We start from the raw sequence: 18,836 nt of genomic DNA, 5'->3' as shown, positions 1-18,836 counted from the left end.
TCAGATATTTAGTTACAATTGAGTTTGAAATTTCAGCAACTGGCAAAGGTTGTGGAGGGATGGAAGAAAAGAGAGAGGGAGAAAGATGACTACATGAAGCTGCTATTGAAGGAAAAATCACAAATAGAGCAAAGTCTGAAGAACCAGCAAGAAGTAAGAAAGACTCTCCTTGGTGTCTGTTCACTTTAGATTCCTCCAAAATTGCACAACATTTTTGTGTTTTGCTCATAGATTTGAGATGGGCTAGCCCAATCAGCAGCATACTTCTTTTTTTGAAAGCACTTGACTTCAGCTTCTGTAAGTGTGTTTCAGATTGGACAACACAAGTATTTATGATGAGATTCAGTCCATGTGTATTATTGATGTTCCAGATGATCAATAACTTTGAGAAGGAGATGGCGGAGACTGTGTCCGCACTGAAGAGGGAAAAACAACACTCAGCCATGGCAGTAGAAGATCTGAAGCGAGAGGTAGCAAGAATAAGGAGTGACATATATTTATGGTTCACCTTACTGTAAGGCTCAGACATCTAACGTATTGTTGTGAAGTCGGCAAGTATTGATACTCCTCCAGAAGGGGTTATTATACAGTGTTCCCAGAAATTATTGAGAAAATCTTTGTTTTTTTTCTAATGATGCTAAGATTGGAAAAAGGGCTTTCACTATGCACTAAGCATACTAAATAAGGGAGACAACTCTTGAGGGCTTAGAAGGCAGCTCATTACGTCAAGAGTTATCTCCCTTGTCTGAGCAGACGACTTCTTGTGTTGACATGGCAGAATTTACAGCAAGAGAGAAAAGAAAGCTCATTCTAGATGATTTTGAAAGGGGTGAGGCTGATGCCAAAGTGTTAGCTTGTAGACATGGTATGTTTATGTAAGTAAAACGCCAGAAGTTAATAAACGCAATGAGTTACATGACGCAACATGCTTCTCAATAATTTCTGGGAATACTATACCTACTGTATATATGACCATGGATAATGTAGATAGGCTGAGGTCCTAACTTGACTGTTAACGTCAGTATCAAAATGGTATGTCAGGTACACAAGCCTCGTCTTCTCGTGATCAGTCATCAGCAATAGAATATCAACAAATCTGTATTAAATTTACTTATCATAGCTGGAGACAAAGATCAGAGAGAAGGTGCAGGCGGAGGAGGTGCTGGAGGGGGAGAGGGAGAGAGCCAGTCTGGTGATGCAGGAGTGGGAACAGCTGAAGGAGGCCAGGGAACTGGCGGAGAACCGGGCACAGCAGCTGCAGGACAGGCTGCATCAGGTAGGGCTTGTTTCAAAGTCAGTAGCTGCTGGTACTGTGTATCAGCTGCATCAGGTGGGGCTTGTTTCAGCGTCAGTAGCTGCTGGTACTGTGTATCAGCTGCATCAGCTGGTACTGTGTATCAGCTGCATCAGGTAGGGCTTGTTTCAGCGTCAGTAGCTGCTGGTACTGTGTATCAGCTGCATCAGGTGGGGCTTGTTTCAACGTCAGTAGCTGCTGGTACTGTGTATCAGCTGCATCAGGTAGGGCTTGTTTCAGCGTCAGTAGCTGCTGGTACTGTGTATCAGCTGCATCAGGTGGGGCTTGTTTCAATGTCAGCATTGAACAAATATGAATGGGCATTGATCAGTATACACTAAATTTCTCAAAAGATGAGATTCCTTTCTGTAAATCAGTAAGATTCTTTATGGATAACAACTTTAGTAAATGTGAAGGTCTGGGTTAGAATATTAGCTTTCAGTAACCCATACCTGTCGTAGGCGGTGATGTAACTGGATTGGTGGTCAGGGTTGCTGATTCGCTTGACACTTGTCATCGGTTCCCAATTGCACTGATTGATCATACATACATTACATTAACAGGGATTAAGTAATAACAGCATACAAGTAAGAATGAAAGTGATTAACATCAGCGATAACAATGGATGGTGGAAATAATGTAGTGGCAATAGGAGGAAGCCTGTGTTCCTACTTACCAACTTCAAAAATGCCAGTCAAATAGGTCATCCCATTTTGTGTTGTTCAGGAGCAGGATGACTGGTACAAGCGAGAGCAGGAGCTGCTGGGGAAGATTGATGATGTGAAGGAGGCCAACCTCAAGGTCATACAGATGGAGAGGGTGGGTAGCTCCACCCGGCAGCAGTGTCCCTGCTCATTAACATCAGTGAACACAGATTTACTTAATGTTTACTGCACATTGCCATAAATATTGTTTATACATGTTTATTTGCTCACAAATATGAGCTATCAATCATTTTCAATTTTGGGTTGCATGACCAAAGGTCATTGAATTAACTCTCTTAAAATGTGATATACGTCTGATTGTGAACTGGAAATCTGCTGTTTAAATCATTAAGAGCAGCTTTGAATGTGGAATGGGTTTTTTTCCGGTGACATTTTCACATGAATATCAGTTTTGTTTGAAAGCTTATTATTCTGTAATCAATCTCACAACATTGTTGTGAAATCCCCCAAATCCTCCCCATTGATAATCTGACTTATTCTTTTGATGTGAAATTATCTTAGCTGACAATTTTGATTCCCAGGTCCGGTTATTCTATCAATGAACGCTGAATAATTGTGATAATAAATGGGTGGTGTGGTAACTTAGTTGTTAAAGCATTCACTTGTCAAGCCAAAGACATGGGTGCTATATCAGTATGGGAGGCGCCTTTCTGGGATGACATTGCTGGAATACTGCTCAGTGTGTCATGAAACCACCTCACCCTACCCCAACTCTGTGTGATCATAAACACCACTAAGTCTGACAATTCATGTTGGCCACTCACCACCCTATCTTCCCCCTTCCATACAATCACCTCCTCTTCATCTTTGTTGAAGTGTAGTAGTGTCCCTGTGCTGTCTGCCTGTTAACAGTGTGTTGCCCATTTGTTGTTCTAGTTGAAGACGGAGGAAACAGAACGAAGGGTGTCTGAGTTGGAAGAGAGGAACCGTCTGCTGGAGACAGAGAGTAAGAAACTTGACCTGGAGTTTGACGAAGCTCGGAGAGAAAAGGTTAGTTCGAAGTTTATCATTCATGCTTGCATTTGGTCATGTACTAAAGCAGACATGTTCTGTGTCATCAAGTGTGGCAGTCTTTTTGCAGGAGAGACCCACGAAGGTGTGGGGTAGAACAGGCCTTCAGCAACCCATACTTGCCATAAGAGGCAACTATGCTTGTCGTATGAGGCGACTTACGGGACCAGGTGGTCAGGCTCGCTGCCATGGATGACATGTTATTGGTTCTCATTTGCACAGATCAATGCTCATGCTGTTGATCCCTGGATTGTCTGGTCCAGACTCGAGTATTTACAGACCGGCGCCCTATAGCTGAAATATTCCTGAATGCTGTGTAAAATTAAACTCACTCACTCACTCTTGCAGGAGAGTCTGAAGGTAGAGATGGCTATCCTGGAGGCCAAGTTCGAGAGTTCCCAGAGGAAGATAGAGGCAGACCTGCACTCACAGATGGAGAAGGAGGTAGGGTTGCATTGCAGTTGTGTAATGCAAGAAAGGTTACTTCTGCATTGCATGTTACGGATTACTAGGGCTGTAACGATGCACCAAACTATTGATGGATTGCAATTGTTGAGTCTCTGATAGCAATTAATCAGTTGGAGAAACAAAAAACTAACAATGCACTGATAGTACATGCGACTATAGATAGCTTAGAAACTGACTGCTGTTGATAAATATGCAACACAAAGTACATGAAGTATTAGATATGTTCACATTGATTTAGAGTTATCTGCCCATTACCTCTAAACAAACTGGGTTTCAAGTTTCATGTCATTTATTGAAAGACTGATACTACTTCAGCTTGTTTACATGTCATATAGACAGTACATTCATTTGGTAAACGACTTCAAATGAGACAATTCAAGGAAACACAGTTGGTCTCAATAGACTCACCCTATCAGTGGTGACCCCTGCGGAATATTCTGTGAGGAATAGAGTTATAGTTCTAGGTGCCTTTTGTTGAATTTCCTCAGTTTAATAGTAAAGCACAATAGACTTACAAGTTCAGTATGTGATATGATAGCTCTTTAGTTTATGTGTATGAAGTGAAGCACCCAATGCCACATTTCTACCAGTCTGGAATTCACTGAGAGACCCCATGGCGAAGAAAAGAAAGAACCAGGTAAATCCTGCATTACCTGTACATGTACACATTGAAACATGAATATTACACTGAAGTGGAGCAAGCTGGCATAGTGACACAGTGATGATGACTTATTACTGTCTCTCCAGATATCAGAGCAGGTGGGCGAGGTGCATGAGAAGATGGAGGAGGCGTTGGAGGAGTTGCAGGAGAAACACCGACGCCAGGTGGCGGAGATACACAGCCGGCACCAGAAGGACACTGAGCGTCAGTTGCAACAGATGAGGGATGATGGCCGCAGGACGGAGGACAACTACAGGCAGAAGATACAGGAACTGGAGGAGAGGTAATAGAGAGGTGCAGCGGATGCAAGTCTCTGTTCAAACAATACTCTTTGAGAAGCACGCTGATGGAATGTCTGCTGTTTATGTTGTATAACCATAGTCTGCCAAGTCTACTAGAAGGGTTATACAGAGATGCCAAGCCTCCCAAATTTATTGGAATCGTCCCAAAAAATGAATGTTCATTCGCCATTCTGACAAAGCCAAATTCATTTGGATTTTTTTATAACAAAGATTTAGTCTTACGTACTTACTGGAGGGCTAGACTCATCTTTGACTGTAAATAATGAAAATGAAATAAATATAACACTTTGCTTACGTAAGTAGTCGAATTGTTAACAAAAGAAAGTAAACTGGAATATGATTAGGTTGCCTGATTGTTTCTATGCACTGTTTTTTTCGCTGAACATTCACGAACACTGCTGCAGAGTACTGCAAATCGTTTTCAGATGTATAAGAATTACTATGTGTAATGGCTTTAAAACATTTTGTTCCTTGACTGCAACAGTTTATAGGGATTTTTAATTTTTGGGAAAATTCCTAATTGTTTCTGTCTTAGGGCACTAAGATTCTGCACCAATTTAGAGATGGCTTCGCTTGTTACATAGTTTTGACAAAAAATGCACAGTTTCTAACTCTTGGATTTTGGAAGGTCAGTCTTCACAAATGGTGTTTCAGAGTGGCAGGGCATTGAATCCTGTAAGCTTCAGATGTCTGGTTGGTCCACTGAAAATTCATGGGACCCAGAGAATAAAAATTAAACACACATTTCCAATCTAACATTTTTTGAAGATTGTCATTAAAGTAACTAACAAATGTAAACTTTATAAACAGCAAGCAAGTGTGACATGTCGCATCTGACACTTTCAGTCAAAGTCATTGTGAAATATCCTGCCTGACTTTGGGTCTGGAGGGTTGTAGACTTTTAGTGGACCGTCGGCAAAACTACTGGATATGTCCGAGGGTTTATACTCTATTAATTAACAGTGGAAACTTTGGTTCCCCTCCAATTCTCAGTATAGCCGTAATACTGAGTAGCCTTGTTCCTCAGACTTAATGTTGCTGCTGTGTTTCCAGATTAGAGGAGTACAGGAATGAGAACTCCAGTCTGAAGCATTCTAAACAGAAGCTGGAGTCCCAGAGGTCAGTTTGTAGTTTTGTATGGATTCTTAACTATTCATCTTGTCGTCAGTGTGAGTCTAAACATGGTAGCACATGTTTGTGTACTTTACAAGGAACAACAGAGTATAAATTGTGTAGTTTTTCAACAATCAAAGCAACAGAAGCATTTGTCAGACTGAAAACAAGCTGAGGCAGCTGGACTGCCATTTTACTGACACACCTTTCTATATCTTAAATATTTTGGTCGTACTTCCAAATATATCAGAGTCAAGTGCCTATGGTATGGATGGATTTGGTGTTGATTGTTGTTTTCAAAGCCACAGACTGCAACTGTAATTGATGATGGTGGTCTGTAGATAATTGAATCTGGACATGACAATCCAGTGATTGACATCATGGACATTGAACTCTGCCAATGAGATCTGCGTCATAATTTTGAACTAAGTCAGCGACCCTGTCCCATTTTTTATACTAAACTCAAGCAATACTGAAGACCTTCTCTAATGTAGAACAGAGAATTATGTAGTTGTACAACATCAGGTATCTTTCTTAATTCAATGTTCAGTGGGAGGAAAGCTCTTCCTTAATATGAACAATGGGATTTTCAGAAGAAAGTTATTGGATATTTCTATATTATTTCATAGTGTAAAAATGCATAACTAATGGGAAGTTCTATCCATGTTAAAATTTTAATTAGACATTTCAGTGGGTAAAAATTCACAAATCTCGGCCCAAAGTGATCTCTGTAACATGGTAGTGTTATTACAGCAGCTTGTGTTGAATGTCTAGGATGGAGATTCTGACCAAGTTCCAGTACATGATGCAGAGCCAGTGGAATGAGGCCGTGTCCCTGCTGGTGAACACTCCACAGAGGAAGTCTCAGGTCAGAGCAGTGCTTGGCATGCCATCCTTTATTCAGTGTGTTACCACAGACAAGGATAACTAATAGAAAAAGGTTTTTACACTGCTACAGATCCTTGCTTGAAATCTGTTGAAATTGTACAAAGAAATTGTGGCCAATTTTGAGTTTATTACACTTCATGAGAATTAAAAATGTTCTATAACTCAATTTGTTGGAATTTAGGCATTTGTTAGGGCTGAAATCTTTTGTGGTTTGTTTATGATTTTTCATTTAGATTTTCTCTTGTTTCAACAGCCACTAAATGGGTCATTTGTGTCAAGTATATCCCATGTAACCCAGAGCCAAGCAGCAAACCCACCAGGTCAACTGAATCTGAGCATAGTCAACTCAAACCAGCCAAAGACCAGCAGCCCCAACAGAGAGGAGGAAGCACGCCCCCCTGTCAGGCTAGAGGAAGGTGGGATGGAGCAGCATAGAGGGGCAGAGACAGACCGGGTGGAGGAATACATCAACAGGTGTGTAGGGAGTGGTTGTAGAGAGGAGGGAGCACGTCCCCAAGTCAGGCTGGAGGAGGGTGGGGTAGAGCAGCATAGAGAGGCAGAGACAGACCGGGTGGAGGAATACATCAACAGGTGTGTAGGGAGTGGTTGTAGAGAGGAGGGAGCACGTCCCCAAGTCAGGCTAGAGGAAGGTGGGGTAGAGCAGCATAGAGGGGCAGAGACAGACCAGGTGGAGGAATACATCAACAGGTGTGTAGGGAGTGGTTGTAGAGAGGAGGGAGCACGTCCCCAAGTCAGGCTGGAGGAGGGTGGGGTAGAGCAGCATAGAGGGGCAGAGACAGACCGGGTGGAGGAATACATCAACAGGTGTGTAGGGAGTGGTTGTAGAGAGGAGGGAGCATGTCCCCAAGTCAGGCTGGAGGAGGGTGGGGTAGAGCAGCATAGAGGGGCAGAGACAGACCGGGTGGAGGAATACATCAACAGGTGTGTAGGGAGTGGTTGTAGAGAGGAGGGAGCACGTCCCCAAGTCAGGCTGGAGGAGGGTGGGGTAGAGCAGCATAGAGAGGCAGAGACAGATCGGGTGGAGGAATACATCAACAGGTGTGTAGGGAGTGGTTGTAGAGAGGAGGGAGCACGTCCCCAAGTCAGGCTGGAGGAGGGTGGGGTAGAGCAGCATAGAGGGGCAGAGACAGACCGGGTGGAGGAATACATCAACAGGTGTGTAGGGAGTGGTTGTAGAGAGGAGGGAGCACGTCCCCAAGTCAGGCTGGAGGAGGGTGGGGTAGAGCAGCATAGAGAGGCAGAGACAGATCGGGTGGAGGAATACATCAACAGGTGTGTAGGGAGTGGTTGTAGAGAGGAGGGAGCACGTCCCCAAGTCAGGCTGGAGGAGGGTGGGGTAGAGCAGCATAGAGGGGCAGAGACAGACCAGGTGGAGGAATACATCAACAGGTGTGTAGGGAGTGGTTGTAGAGAGGAGGGAGCACGTCCCCAAGTCAGGCTGGAGGAGGGTGGGGTAGAGCAGCATAGAGAGGCAGAGACAGACCGGGTGGAGGAATACATCAACAGGTGTGTAGGGAGTGGTTGTAGAGAGGAGGGAGCACATCCCCAAGTCAGGCTGGAGGAAGGTGGGGTAGAGCAACATAGAGTGGCAGAGACAGACCAGGTGGAGGAATACATCAACAGGTGTGTAGGGAGTGGTTGTAGAGAGGAGGGAGCACGTCCCCAAGTCAGGCTAGAGGAAGGTGGGGTAGAGCAGCATAGAGGGGCAGAGACAGACCAGGTGGAGGAATACATCAACAGGTGTGTAGGGAGTGGTTGTAGAGAGGAGGGAGCACGTCCCCAAGTCAGGCTGGAGGAGGGTGGGGTAGAGCAGCATAGAGGGGCAGAGACAGACCGGGTGGAGGAATACATCAACAGGTGTGTAGGGAGTGGTTGTAGAGAGGAGGGAGCACGTCCCCAAGTCAGGCTGGAGGAGGGTGGGGTAGAGCAGCATAGAGAGGCAGAGACAGACCGGGTGGAGGAATACATCAACAGGTGTGTAGGGAGTGGTTGTAGAGAGGAGGGAGCACGTCCCCAAGTCAGGCTAGAGGAAGGTGGGGTAGAGCAGCATAGAGGGGCAGAGACAGACCAGGTGGAGGAATACATCAACAGGTGTGTAGGGAGTGGTTGTAGAGAGGAGGGAGCACGTCCCCAAGTCAGGCTGGAGGAGGGTGGGGTAGAGCAGCATAGAGGGGCAGAGACAGACCGGGTGGAGGAATACATCAACAGGTGTGTAGGGAGTGGTTGTAGAGAGGAGGGAGCATGTCCCCAAGTGAGGCTGGAGGAGGGTGGGGTAGAGCAGCATAGAGGGGCAGAGACAGACCGGGTGGAGGAATACATCAACAGGTGTGTAGGGAGTGGTTGTAGAGAGGAGGGAGCACGTCCCCAAGTCAGGCTGGAGGAGGGTGGGGTAGAGCAGCATAGAGAGGCAGAGACAGATCGGGTGGAGGAATACATCAACAGGTGTGTAGGGAGTGGTTGTAGAGAGGAGGGAGCACGTCCCCAAGTCAGGCTGGAGGAGGGTGGGGTAGAGCAGCATAGAGGGGCAGAGACAGACCGGGTGGAGGAATACATCAACAGGTGTGTAGGGAGTGGTTGTAGAGAGGAGGGAGCACGTCCCCAAGTCAGGCTGGAGGAGGGTGGGGTAGAGCAGCATAGAGAGGCAGAGACAGATCGGGTGGAGGAATACATCAACAGGTGTGTAGGGAGTGGTTGTAGAGAGGAGGGAGCACGTCCCCAAGTCAGGCTGGAGGAGGGTGGGGTAGAGCAGCATAGAGGGGCAGAGACAGACCGGGTGGAGGAATACATCAACAGGTGTGTAGGGAGTGGTTGTAGAGAGGAGGGAGCACGTCCCCAAGTCAGGCTGGAGGAGGGTGGGGTAGAGCAGCATAGAGAGGCAGAGACAGACCGGGTGGAGGAATACATCAACAGGTGTGTAGGGAGTGGTTGTAGAGAGGAGGGAGCACGTCCCCAAGTCAGGCTGGAGGAGGGTGGGGTAGAGCAGCATAGAGGGGCAGAGACAGACCGGGTGGAGGAATACATCAACAGGTGTGTAGGGAGTGGTTGTAGAGAGGAGGGAGCACATCCCCAAGTCAGGCTGGAGGAAGGTGGGGTAGAGCAACATAGAGTGGCAGAGACAGACCAGGTGGAGGAATACATCAACAGGTGTGTAGGGAGTGGTTGTAGAGAGGAGGGAGCACGTCCCCAAGTCAGGCTGGAGGAGGGTGGGGTAGAGCAGCATAGAGGGGCAGAGACAGACCGGGTGGAGGAATACATCAACAGGTGTGTAGGGAGTGGTTGTAGAGAGGAGGGAGCACGTCCCCAAGTCAGGCTGGAGGAGGGTGGGGTAGAGCAGCATAGAGAGGCAGAGACAGACCGGGTGGAGGAATACATCAACAGGTGTGTAGGGAGTGGTTGTAGAGAGGAGGGAGCACGTCCCCAAGTCAGGCTGGAGGAGGGTGGGGTAGAGCAGCATAGAGGGGCAGAGACAGACCAGGTGGAGGAATACATCAACAGGTGTGTAGGGAGTGGTTGTAGAGAGGAGGGAGCACGTCCCCAAGTGAGGCTGGAGGAGGGTGGGGTAGAGCAGCATAGAGAGGCAGAGACAGACCGGGTGGAGGAATACATCAACAGGTGTGTAGGGAGTGGTTGTAGAGAGGAGGGAGCACGTCCCCAAGTCAGGCTGGAGGAGGGTGGGGTAGAGCAACATAGAGTGGCAGAGACAGACCAGGTGGAGGAATACATCAACAGGTGTGTAGGGAGTGGTTGTAGAGAGGAGGGAGCACATCCCCCTGTCAGGCTAGAGGAAGGTGGGGTTGAGCAGCAGGCTGGTAAGACTCACCAGTGTGTGCAGGGAAGATCATAGGGTGTGTTAGAGGGAACAAGGGAGATGTCGAGACAGACCGATGAACAGTGGCAGGAAGTCAGAATAAGTTTTTGGATGGCAAATTACCAAGTCTATTAAGATGCCACATTTTGTTATAGATCCTAATATTGTGAATCAAGAGTGCCATATAGGGGAGCATGAAAGGCTACCAAGAATAAGCAAGAATTGGGTTAACTATCTGATGGCTTCTCATGAAAACTGATTGGTGCAGTGAGAAATGGGTTGGTCCACAGAGGGATTAACAGACAAAGTGTTTCAAAAAGTTAGTCGGTCACCAGATGCTAGTTGTGACCTACTGATATGTGCAGTGGGAATGTGGTGGACCAACATTTTTCACCAAGACAAGCTGTGGAGTTAGGGATATTTTGTCACTGTGTGAGTCAAAATGTTGATTATCTCGTGGATTTGTTGTATTTTGCAGTTTACCGACAAGCAACAGTTCAGCTCAGCAAGGAAACCAGGGTAAGCATGTGCAGCATCTGTAACCATCATAAGTAGGAAACAGTTCAGAATAATTCTTGTAGTAGTTGTACGTCTTTCCCCCAGTCCTCTAGCCATTTTCCAAGTTACTCATGGCTGAATATATTATGCAGCTATGACATATCTCATATTTAGGAAGTCCTAAAGTCTATTGCATGAAGATTATCTCAGCTATGTTCAGAAATAACTGACCTGAGGTTTCTGATTGACCTGTTTTTGTTTGTACATACAGATATACAGAATATAAAATGCATCGTAAAATGACGACATCCACAAATTTTTAATCCAGTTATTTTCTCAAGAAGACTTTAGCTAGAATATGTTGTGTGATGATGTGCACAGCTATAAGTCCTTATCAGGGACATCATTCCAGCTACTTCTTTGACAACATATGCTGCGGTGTTTGTGATGCCATATGATTGCATTCCAGACTTCATTGTCACAGGCGGTGGTGGGCTACACAACCAGTCCTTCTCATCAGGGGCATCCAACAGCCAGCTCCCACGACATCCCAGTGATGTCGACACTGCAGGAACTGTTCTGGACAACAGACTACAAGGAATGACATTTCCTGAACTCAATCTAAATGACAGTCTCTTGCCTCACCTTCACAATCAAGGGCTTCAAATACCTCAGAACATCCATGGCTATTTGCTCAGCCATGGCTCTGTCAATCCAGCCAATCAAAGTGTTCATTTACAGACATTAGCCAATCACAATCAAGCATTATTAAATCTGGTCAGTCAACCTGGTGCTGCAGTCATGTTGCAGCCACCACAACAACAAAGTCATGTGTATTCACAAAGTCAAGTTTGGGGTCAAGTGCCACCATCGCCGTCTAAGCACCGGAGTCAACGGAAGATGCAGAAATCCAAAGACAGTCAAGTCAGGTCGGACTATGAAGACTCTGATGATGGTAACAGTCTTGTTATTGTCAATAGAAACAGACTGTGGTATCCCTAGCACTGTCAGCAATAATAAACTAGCTTTCTGTTAACTGTTTATACTGACTCAGTCTTCACCTTGTCAACAAGCTGGTGGGTTAGCCTTGTGGTTAAGGCGTTTGCTGGTCATGCCAAAGATCTGGGTTTGGATTCCCACATGGATACAAAGTGTCAAGCCCATTTCTGGTGTTCCTTGCCATGATATTGTTGGAATATTGCTAAAAGCTATGTAAAACTAAACTCACTCACTCAAAGAGATAGCAGACATATTTAAGTTCCCGTGTAATATGATGAGGTAACCCATCTGGATAAACTCTCTTCTCTGTTCAGACTCGGTCACTCCCCGCGGAGGGTACACACATCCTGCTATGTCCCCACCGGTGAAGCAGAGCCGCCAGTCCCAGGAGGAAGAGGGATACAACCCTAGACACACCCACAGGGAACCCAGCACTGTAGATAACCTCAGTGACACGCTGGAACAGACTGTCAGGTAGTTAGATGTGTGTATGACTGTATTAGACCCTCAGGGAACCCAGCACTGTAGAAAAATTCAGTTACACATTGTAACAGACTGTCAGGTAGTTAGATGTGTGTATCATTGTTTTAGGTCGACAGAGAGAGTATGATTCTTGACACAATGGCAGCACTACATACTTTGTTCCATCCATCTGAAAGGACTACAAAAAAAGTCATACATGACTATGCTTACAATAATTTAGAAAGTTTCTGCACATTCAAAAAGCATCAACAAAATATCAGTAAGTACAGTTTTCAAAATCTGACTAACAGAGCTATGATTGAGTTTGATCCAAGAGTGTTGGTTCATGTTCATCTTTTTGTGTTACATCATTCCTACATTGTGTCCTGATATGGCGTGAACTATGTCTCAGGTTGAATGCTGATTACAGCCAGATAGCTGACAGAGTGGCAGAACATGAATCCCGACAGAATGAACTCCAGCACTACATCAAAATGGTATTGTTGTGTGATTAGCAAGCTCATTGAACTCTCCTGCAAGTTTTTTAGGGACTGTACATAATGGCTGGGGTTTGGGATTTGGGAGGTGTCACCCTTTTGGTTCAGGGGAGGTAGGGGATGTCAATTAGTACACGTGTGTGTGTTGGGGGGTGTCATTGAGGAAGGGGAGGGAGGAGGGGAGGCACTTACTCTGTACATTAATTTGTAATTAATTTGACCATGCAGCTCCAGAATAATCATCATCATCATCATCAACAACAACCACCCCACCACCACCAAAAGCCATAAATCATGATTGGGTTAATGATTCTGAGCTATGTGTCATTGGACGGAAATCAACCCCAGACACAAAGCGATAAATGGAGGTTTAGAACAGCGTATTAATGTCATTTAGAATGTGTCCATTCTTGGGCGGTCTATTATTTCATCCTAGATATCTCAAGGGTATACATTCTGATAAATCTCCACTATACCCTGGATGCATCTACAGGGCCAATAATTGTATTACCTCCCTTGGCTGGCTTTTTATCCAATCAGGTGTCTACGCTGGAAAGTTGAGTGTACAAACACAACTCACTTTTGCTATTTAAATTATCTAACTGATTAAACTTGGCAAGACAAACCATGCAGAGGAACTCTGAAAGATGTAGGTGGAGATTTTGCATATATTTTTTTGAAGTGTCGGACCTGACAGTTTGTCTGTAAGATCTCAACAAAATCTGAGTCACACTGTGAGCGAACCTTTGCAGCTGCGATTGCTATCTTTGTAGTCACTGGCAAACGCAGTTGTACCACTACCAGTGGCTTAGCTGATTGGCTACTGTGAGAAAATGACCCGTGAAGGTCCCGGGGTAGAATAGGCCTTCAGCAACCCATGCTTGCCATAAAAGGCGACTCAGCTTGTCGTAAGAGGCGACTAACGGGATCGGGTGGTCAGACTCGCTGACTTGGTTGACGCATGTCATCGGTTCCCAATTGCGCAGATCGATGCTCATGTTGTTTATCACTGGTTTGTCTGGTCCAGACTCGATTATTTACAGACCGCCGCCATATTGCTGGAATATTGCTGAGTGCGGCGTAAAACCAAACTCACTCACTCACTGTGAGAATGTGGCGCCAACAAAGGGAGGTAATATAATTATCAGACTGAGACGTAGATGAATAGTGGAGATTTATCGGAGGGTATACCCTGAAGATATTGAAGATGTTATTTCAAGTGGTCACTCTCAGATCTAATGCGTATATCATATGACCTACCTCTTTGGGAGTGAACCTGTTATTCAGTGAAGTTCAGGACAGAAATCAATTCAGTGTGATAGACCTACTTAGTTACTGCCTCAGGGACTGTTATTAAAGTGTCTGTAAAATTTCAAAGATCTATATTGTTTTGTCAGTTGTAAATAGTCCTGAAGTGATCTCATGCTTTGTGATTTTCTTGCCACAGTTGCTTGACAGACCCCCGGGGGATGTGACAGAGACCCCAGAACATGACATCCCTGTTGGCTCAGATATCCTCGAGACATCCCGAGAAATGACAGGTAGCCAAAATCTGCTGTGTATCTTTTCTTGAAGATTTGTCATTACAGCTGAACATGAGTATATAATTTGAATGTTCAAGTCATCTTTGGCAGCTGATTGTAAGTAGGACACAGCAGTGCATGAAATTAGTAAAAATGCCAGGAAGCGCACCGGTCTGATAACTGAAAAATGTTGCTGGCCCTGTATTTTAAAAATAGGAAACTGGCGTAAGGTGTTAAACCTCTTCTCAAAGAATTGCTTATTGTGAGGCAAACATATGCAAAAGCAAATTTTACAAAGCATAACTTGGTGGTCCCTGTTGATTCATTTACTGGCACTGCCATGTGAATGAGACAAACAGGCAAAGCCAGAGTGGTCAGTATCTTTGGCAAGAATGGTCTGTCTCTACATGTTCTTCATGCAATTAAAACAGGGGATTTGTAACTCTCCTTGTGAAAAGTAAACATGCACAACAGCAAATTTAACAAAAACGACTTGGTCGCTGAAAGCATTGTTTAGACCATTCACGTTTAGTGTTAGATAAAAGGGTAGGCTGATCTGTGAAAGTTACGGTTTGACAGATCATGAACTATACATACAGACGCTGTCTAGCTACCACAATTCTAAACTGTTTTCAAAATATCACCTGTAGTCAGAGACATGGTAAAATATATACCCAGGGCCAGCTATAAAATGAAGTTGTAAGCCCACCATGTAACCAGCAAGCAGCGGGCAACTGGGCAGACTCTATTTCATACACTAGGACATGGTTACCCATTCATTGACATGAGAAACAGTTTATGAAGATTGGGTTATAATCTGTGACCAGGCTAATTGCATGTTATTGTGGCAGAGGTACTCATGATTTCAACCACCTGTTTGGCTATTATAGCTACAGGATGCTGTGATATGGTTTCAGTATTACTGATCAGTGCTTAAAATAATGTTCATTCAATCATGGGACATAAAATGGACATTTTTTCCCCATAAACATTTATGGCTACACAGAGACAGATCATGATACACTGGCCACTGTTTGCTGCTCTTTCACTTGCTGTGTGTGTTACAGTAGAACTGGACCTCAATGACACAGCACAAGCCGCCCAGCTCAACAGAGAGCTCCAACGGTTGCAGCAGCTTCGAGACCAGGTGGTAAGTCGGGTGTGATGGGTATAGGCGGTTAGCGAGGTGGGAGTGATCAGAAGGGATCGGATGTGAGTCAGGTAAAAGGGGCCAGATGGTGAGTGAGGTAGGAGGGCCTGTTTGGTGAGTAATATGGGAGGGATTGGATGGTGAGTCAGGTGGGAGAGGTTAGAAGGGGTCATGGGGAAGCAGGTAGGAGAGTCAGGTGGAAGATGTCAGGTGAGAGGGTACAGAAGGTGAGTCAGGTTGGATGGTGAGTCAGACTGTTGTGGGTTGGGTGGTTGAGGGATCATATGGTAAGTAGGAGGGATCGAATGGTGTGTCAGTGGGAAGCGTCAGATGGTGGGAGGATTGAGATTGTGAGTCAGGTGGGAGATGTTGGATGGTGAGTCTGGTTGCAGATGATTCAGATGATGAGTCAGGTGGCAGGGTTCAGATGGTGTGTTAGGAGTGTTCAGCTGGTGAGTCAGGTGGAAGATGTTGGATGGTGAGTCCAGTTGTGTAGGGCTTAGATGGTGAATCAGGTGGGAGGGGTTTGGGTGGGAGAGATTGAATTTTGAGTCAAGTGAGAGGGATCAGATGGTGAGTGAAGTGGGAGGAGTCAGGTGGGAGGGGTCGGGTGGTGAGTCTTCTGGGAAGTGTCAGTTGGTGAGTCAGATGGGTTGTGTTTGGGTCCTTGATGCTACATTATTTGGTTTAAGGAACCTCTTACCTTATTGTCACTATTGCAGCTTTTATGCTTGAATTCATTCCCTCTTAGCTAAAATCTTAGATTTATAGTATAGGAACTCAGAAAGTGTGTAAAACTGAAGTTGCTCTCAGCTGGACATATGTTATGTGTCAGTACGATGATGGCAGTACTATAAAGATTTCATTGAAATGTGACACTTTCATTTCCTGTGTAACCTTAATACATTGAGTCTTTTATTTTGACAATAGTGTTCCCCCCTTTTCCCTACCCTCCAGTAAACTCCACAAGTTGAGTCTGTCTTGTATCTTTTGTAGACTCAGAGAGACCGTCTGCTGGGTTCATTGCCACCAGAGAGGGATGATGCACACCAATCTTCTAACAGACAGGGTAGGTCGACAGGACTTTGTCACTCATAGTGGTAGTTTTATCTCATCTTCATAGCTTGGATGAGACATCTTGAACAAACTATTTCACATCATGGAGGAGAATTTAACCTGAGGAACAGTGCATACATGACTTAATGTTTAGAGACCCATGAAGGTCCCGGGGTAGAATAGGCCTTTAGCAATCCATGCTTGCCATAAAAGGCAACAATGCTTGTCGTAAGAGGTGATTGGGTGGTCAGGCTTGCTCACTTGGTTGACACATGTCATCGGTTCCCAATTGCACAGATCAATGTTGTTGTTGATCACTGGATTGTCTGGTCCAGACTTGATTGTTTACAGGCCGCCGCCATATAGCTGGAATATTGCTGAGTGCGGCGTAAAACTAAACTCACTCACTCATAATTTAAAAAGATATTGAAGAATACTCTAGAATTGAATCCTGCATCCAGCTAAAGGTAAATTCTGTTTACTGCAATCACTAAAGTAGTGTATGATTTGAAATTTGTTATCTTAAGCTTCCCCCGTAATGTTGCAGGTGGGTCACGAGTGCTGGCCCCAGAGCAGCTAGCTGAGATCTCGCGGCTGCTGGATCAGTACCGAGAGCAAGGGGACCAGCATTCAGGGGAGGACTCTGTCAACAGACTGCTGCAGCTCCTTCAGGGACACACCCAACAGTATGTGACAGTTGCAGACCAAAACCTTGGAGTCATAGTTTAAACCTCATCTAGCCTTAATTTTTCATGCCAAGGACCCGGGCCTTTGTCAGTCTATTCATCTCAACCCAAGCCCTCATTAAGCCATCACCTTCATTTGAGAGACCTTACCTTCATGCCATGAACCCAGCCCCCACCTTCAGGAACTTGAGCACTCACTAGTCCTCACTTGCCTTCACTAGCTCTTTCAAAAATAACTTGTCAGTGGTTTGAGTCCCAAATAACTTGTCATTGGTTTGATTTCCCACAATATAAAATGAAGTTCGTTTCTCTCAATATGTTAGGTCATCTCTTGTTTTCCCAGAATTACCGCATTTGAGGTTTTTGTTTTGTCGGGACAGGTTTTAATTTTCATTAGTAGGATCTGTTCCCAAGTTTTACTTTCTGCAATCATTTTTTCCTAGCTCTACATGAAGATAAACATTCAAATGATATTTGTGTGTTTGAAATCAATTGAAAAATACCATTCAAGTTCAAGCTCAAAGTGCCACTGTTTTCCCTAACAAGACTGGGACTGCATTTCTCATATTTGTGACGCTCTACCTCCAAGGAAGTTGGGGTTGAATTATCTATGTATAGTTACTGTCATTAAGTTGATTTTAACTGCGCTTCAGTTATTGTTATGTAGCTTCATTAAATGATCATCTACATTGTAATTATCCATCATTGACGGTATATATGTTAGAGAAAACACTTCTCCTGGGTTTTGGTATACAATGTAAAACCATCTGGGTCAGGAAGTCCCTCCCCGTCCAGTATTTTCTCCTATACATAATGTATGGAGATCACTTCTGATGTCCCTGCTGTATGATTCAGCTGATGTATTGCTCACATCAGTAATAGACCCAAACCACTCTCTGACTTACTCATACCAGACCTAATGCGAGGGACTACTTTCAGCTTTCAAGTCTGCCCCTCAAGATTTCCCTCCCCCTCCCCCTCCCCCTCTGGTTTTACATTCTGTACCAAAACCTCGGAGGCATGTTTTCTCCTATACATAATGTGTGGAGGCCATTTCTGATGTCCCTGCTTTATGATACACCTGAAGTATTGCTCACATCAGTGTTGGACCCAAACTGCTCATTGACTAATACGTACCAACCTAACGTGAGGGACTACTTTCAGCTTTCCAGAACACACAGAGGGTGAACAGAAGAGTGCTTCAGTGACAGGGAAACAATCACCACGGTCTGGACGCAAGACGAAAACAGCTGTCTCTGTCAACCAGAAGAAACCTCCAACAGCCCGAGCTAACCCAGCTGCACAGGGCAAGGTCTGTACTATGTGTACAGAAAGCAGCTCTTTCATGCTTCCTTTACATTTTAACTTGATCTATGTTTGGAATTGGGAGGAAAGACAAATATCAACTCTCTGAATGTCTTTGGAATGTTATGTTTACTTGTTTGAGTTTTTTGAAAATTACAGAATTTTGTCTTTTTCTGAATCAATGTTAATAATGACCATTTAGACTTATATATACTGTTGTAAATTTACTAGCAATATAAAGTGATGAAAGTGGCTGTATGTCTACTGCAATATGAGGCTGTTGAGAGCTTATTGTCTTATACTCTAGTGTCTGTTTGTTTGTTGTTTAATGCGGCACTCAGCAATATTTCAGCTGTAACGTGTCTGTAA

At 44.8% G+C, this 18,836-nt stretch overlaps 1 protein-coding gene across 1 annotated transcript in view; it reads left to right on the top strand.

Annotated features, from left to right (window-relative positions):
• The window catches only part of LOC137281552 (interaptin-like), a 37,439-nt gene that overhangs the window by 14,630 nt on the left and 3,973 nt on the right, over positions 1-18,836 (top strand). The window contains exons 8-26 of the mRNA XM_067812856.1: positions 37-153; positions 372-470; positions 1,121-1,276; positions 2,021-2,113; positions 2,896-3,009; positions 3,379-3,474; positions 4,246-4,442; positions 5,515-5,580; positions 6,349-6,442; positions 6,716-6,936; positions 10,770-10,810; positions 11,259-11,744; positions 12,103-12,262; positions 12,663-12,747; positions 14,195-14,288; positions 15,338-15,420; positions 16,417-16,489; positions 17,024-17,162; positions 18,327-18,474. Coding sequence (XP_067668957.1) covers positions 37-153; positions 372-470; positions 1,121-1,276; positions 2,021-2,113; positions 2,896-3,009; positions 3,379-3,474; positions 4,246-4,442; positions 5,515-5,580; positions 6,349-6,442; positions 6,716-6,936; positions 10,770-10,810; positions 11,259-11,744; positions 12,103-12,262; positions 12,663-12,747; positions 14,195-14,288; positions 15,338-15,420; positions 16,417-16,489; positions 17,024-17,162; positions 18,327-18,474 — 2,562 coding nt within the window. The remainder of the gene's footprint in view (positions 1-36; positions 154-371; positions 471-1,120; positions 1,277-2,020; positions 2,114-2,895; positions 3,010-3,378; positions 3,475-4,245; positions 4,443-5,514; positions 5,581-6,348; positions 6,443-6,715; positions 6,937-10,769; positions 10,811-11,258; positions 11,745-12,102; positions 12,263-12,662; positions 12,748-14,194; positions 14,289-15,337; positions 15,421-16,416; positions 16,490-17,023; positions 17,163-18,326; positions 18,475-18,836) is intronic.

Source organism: Haliotis asinina, chromosome 4 (assembly GCF_037392515.1).
Source record: "Haliotis asinina isolate JCU_RB_2024 chromosome 4, JCU_Hal_asi_v2, whole genome shotgun sequence".
In the NCBI taxonomy this organism is placed as follows: domain Eukaryota; kingdom Metazoa; phylum Mollusca; class Gastropoda; order Lepetellida; family Haliotidae; genus Haliotis; species Haliotis asinina.
This window is presented reverse-complemented; position numbering and strand designations above follow the sequence as displayed.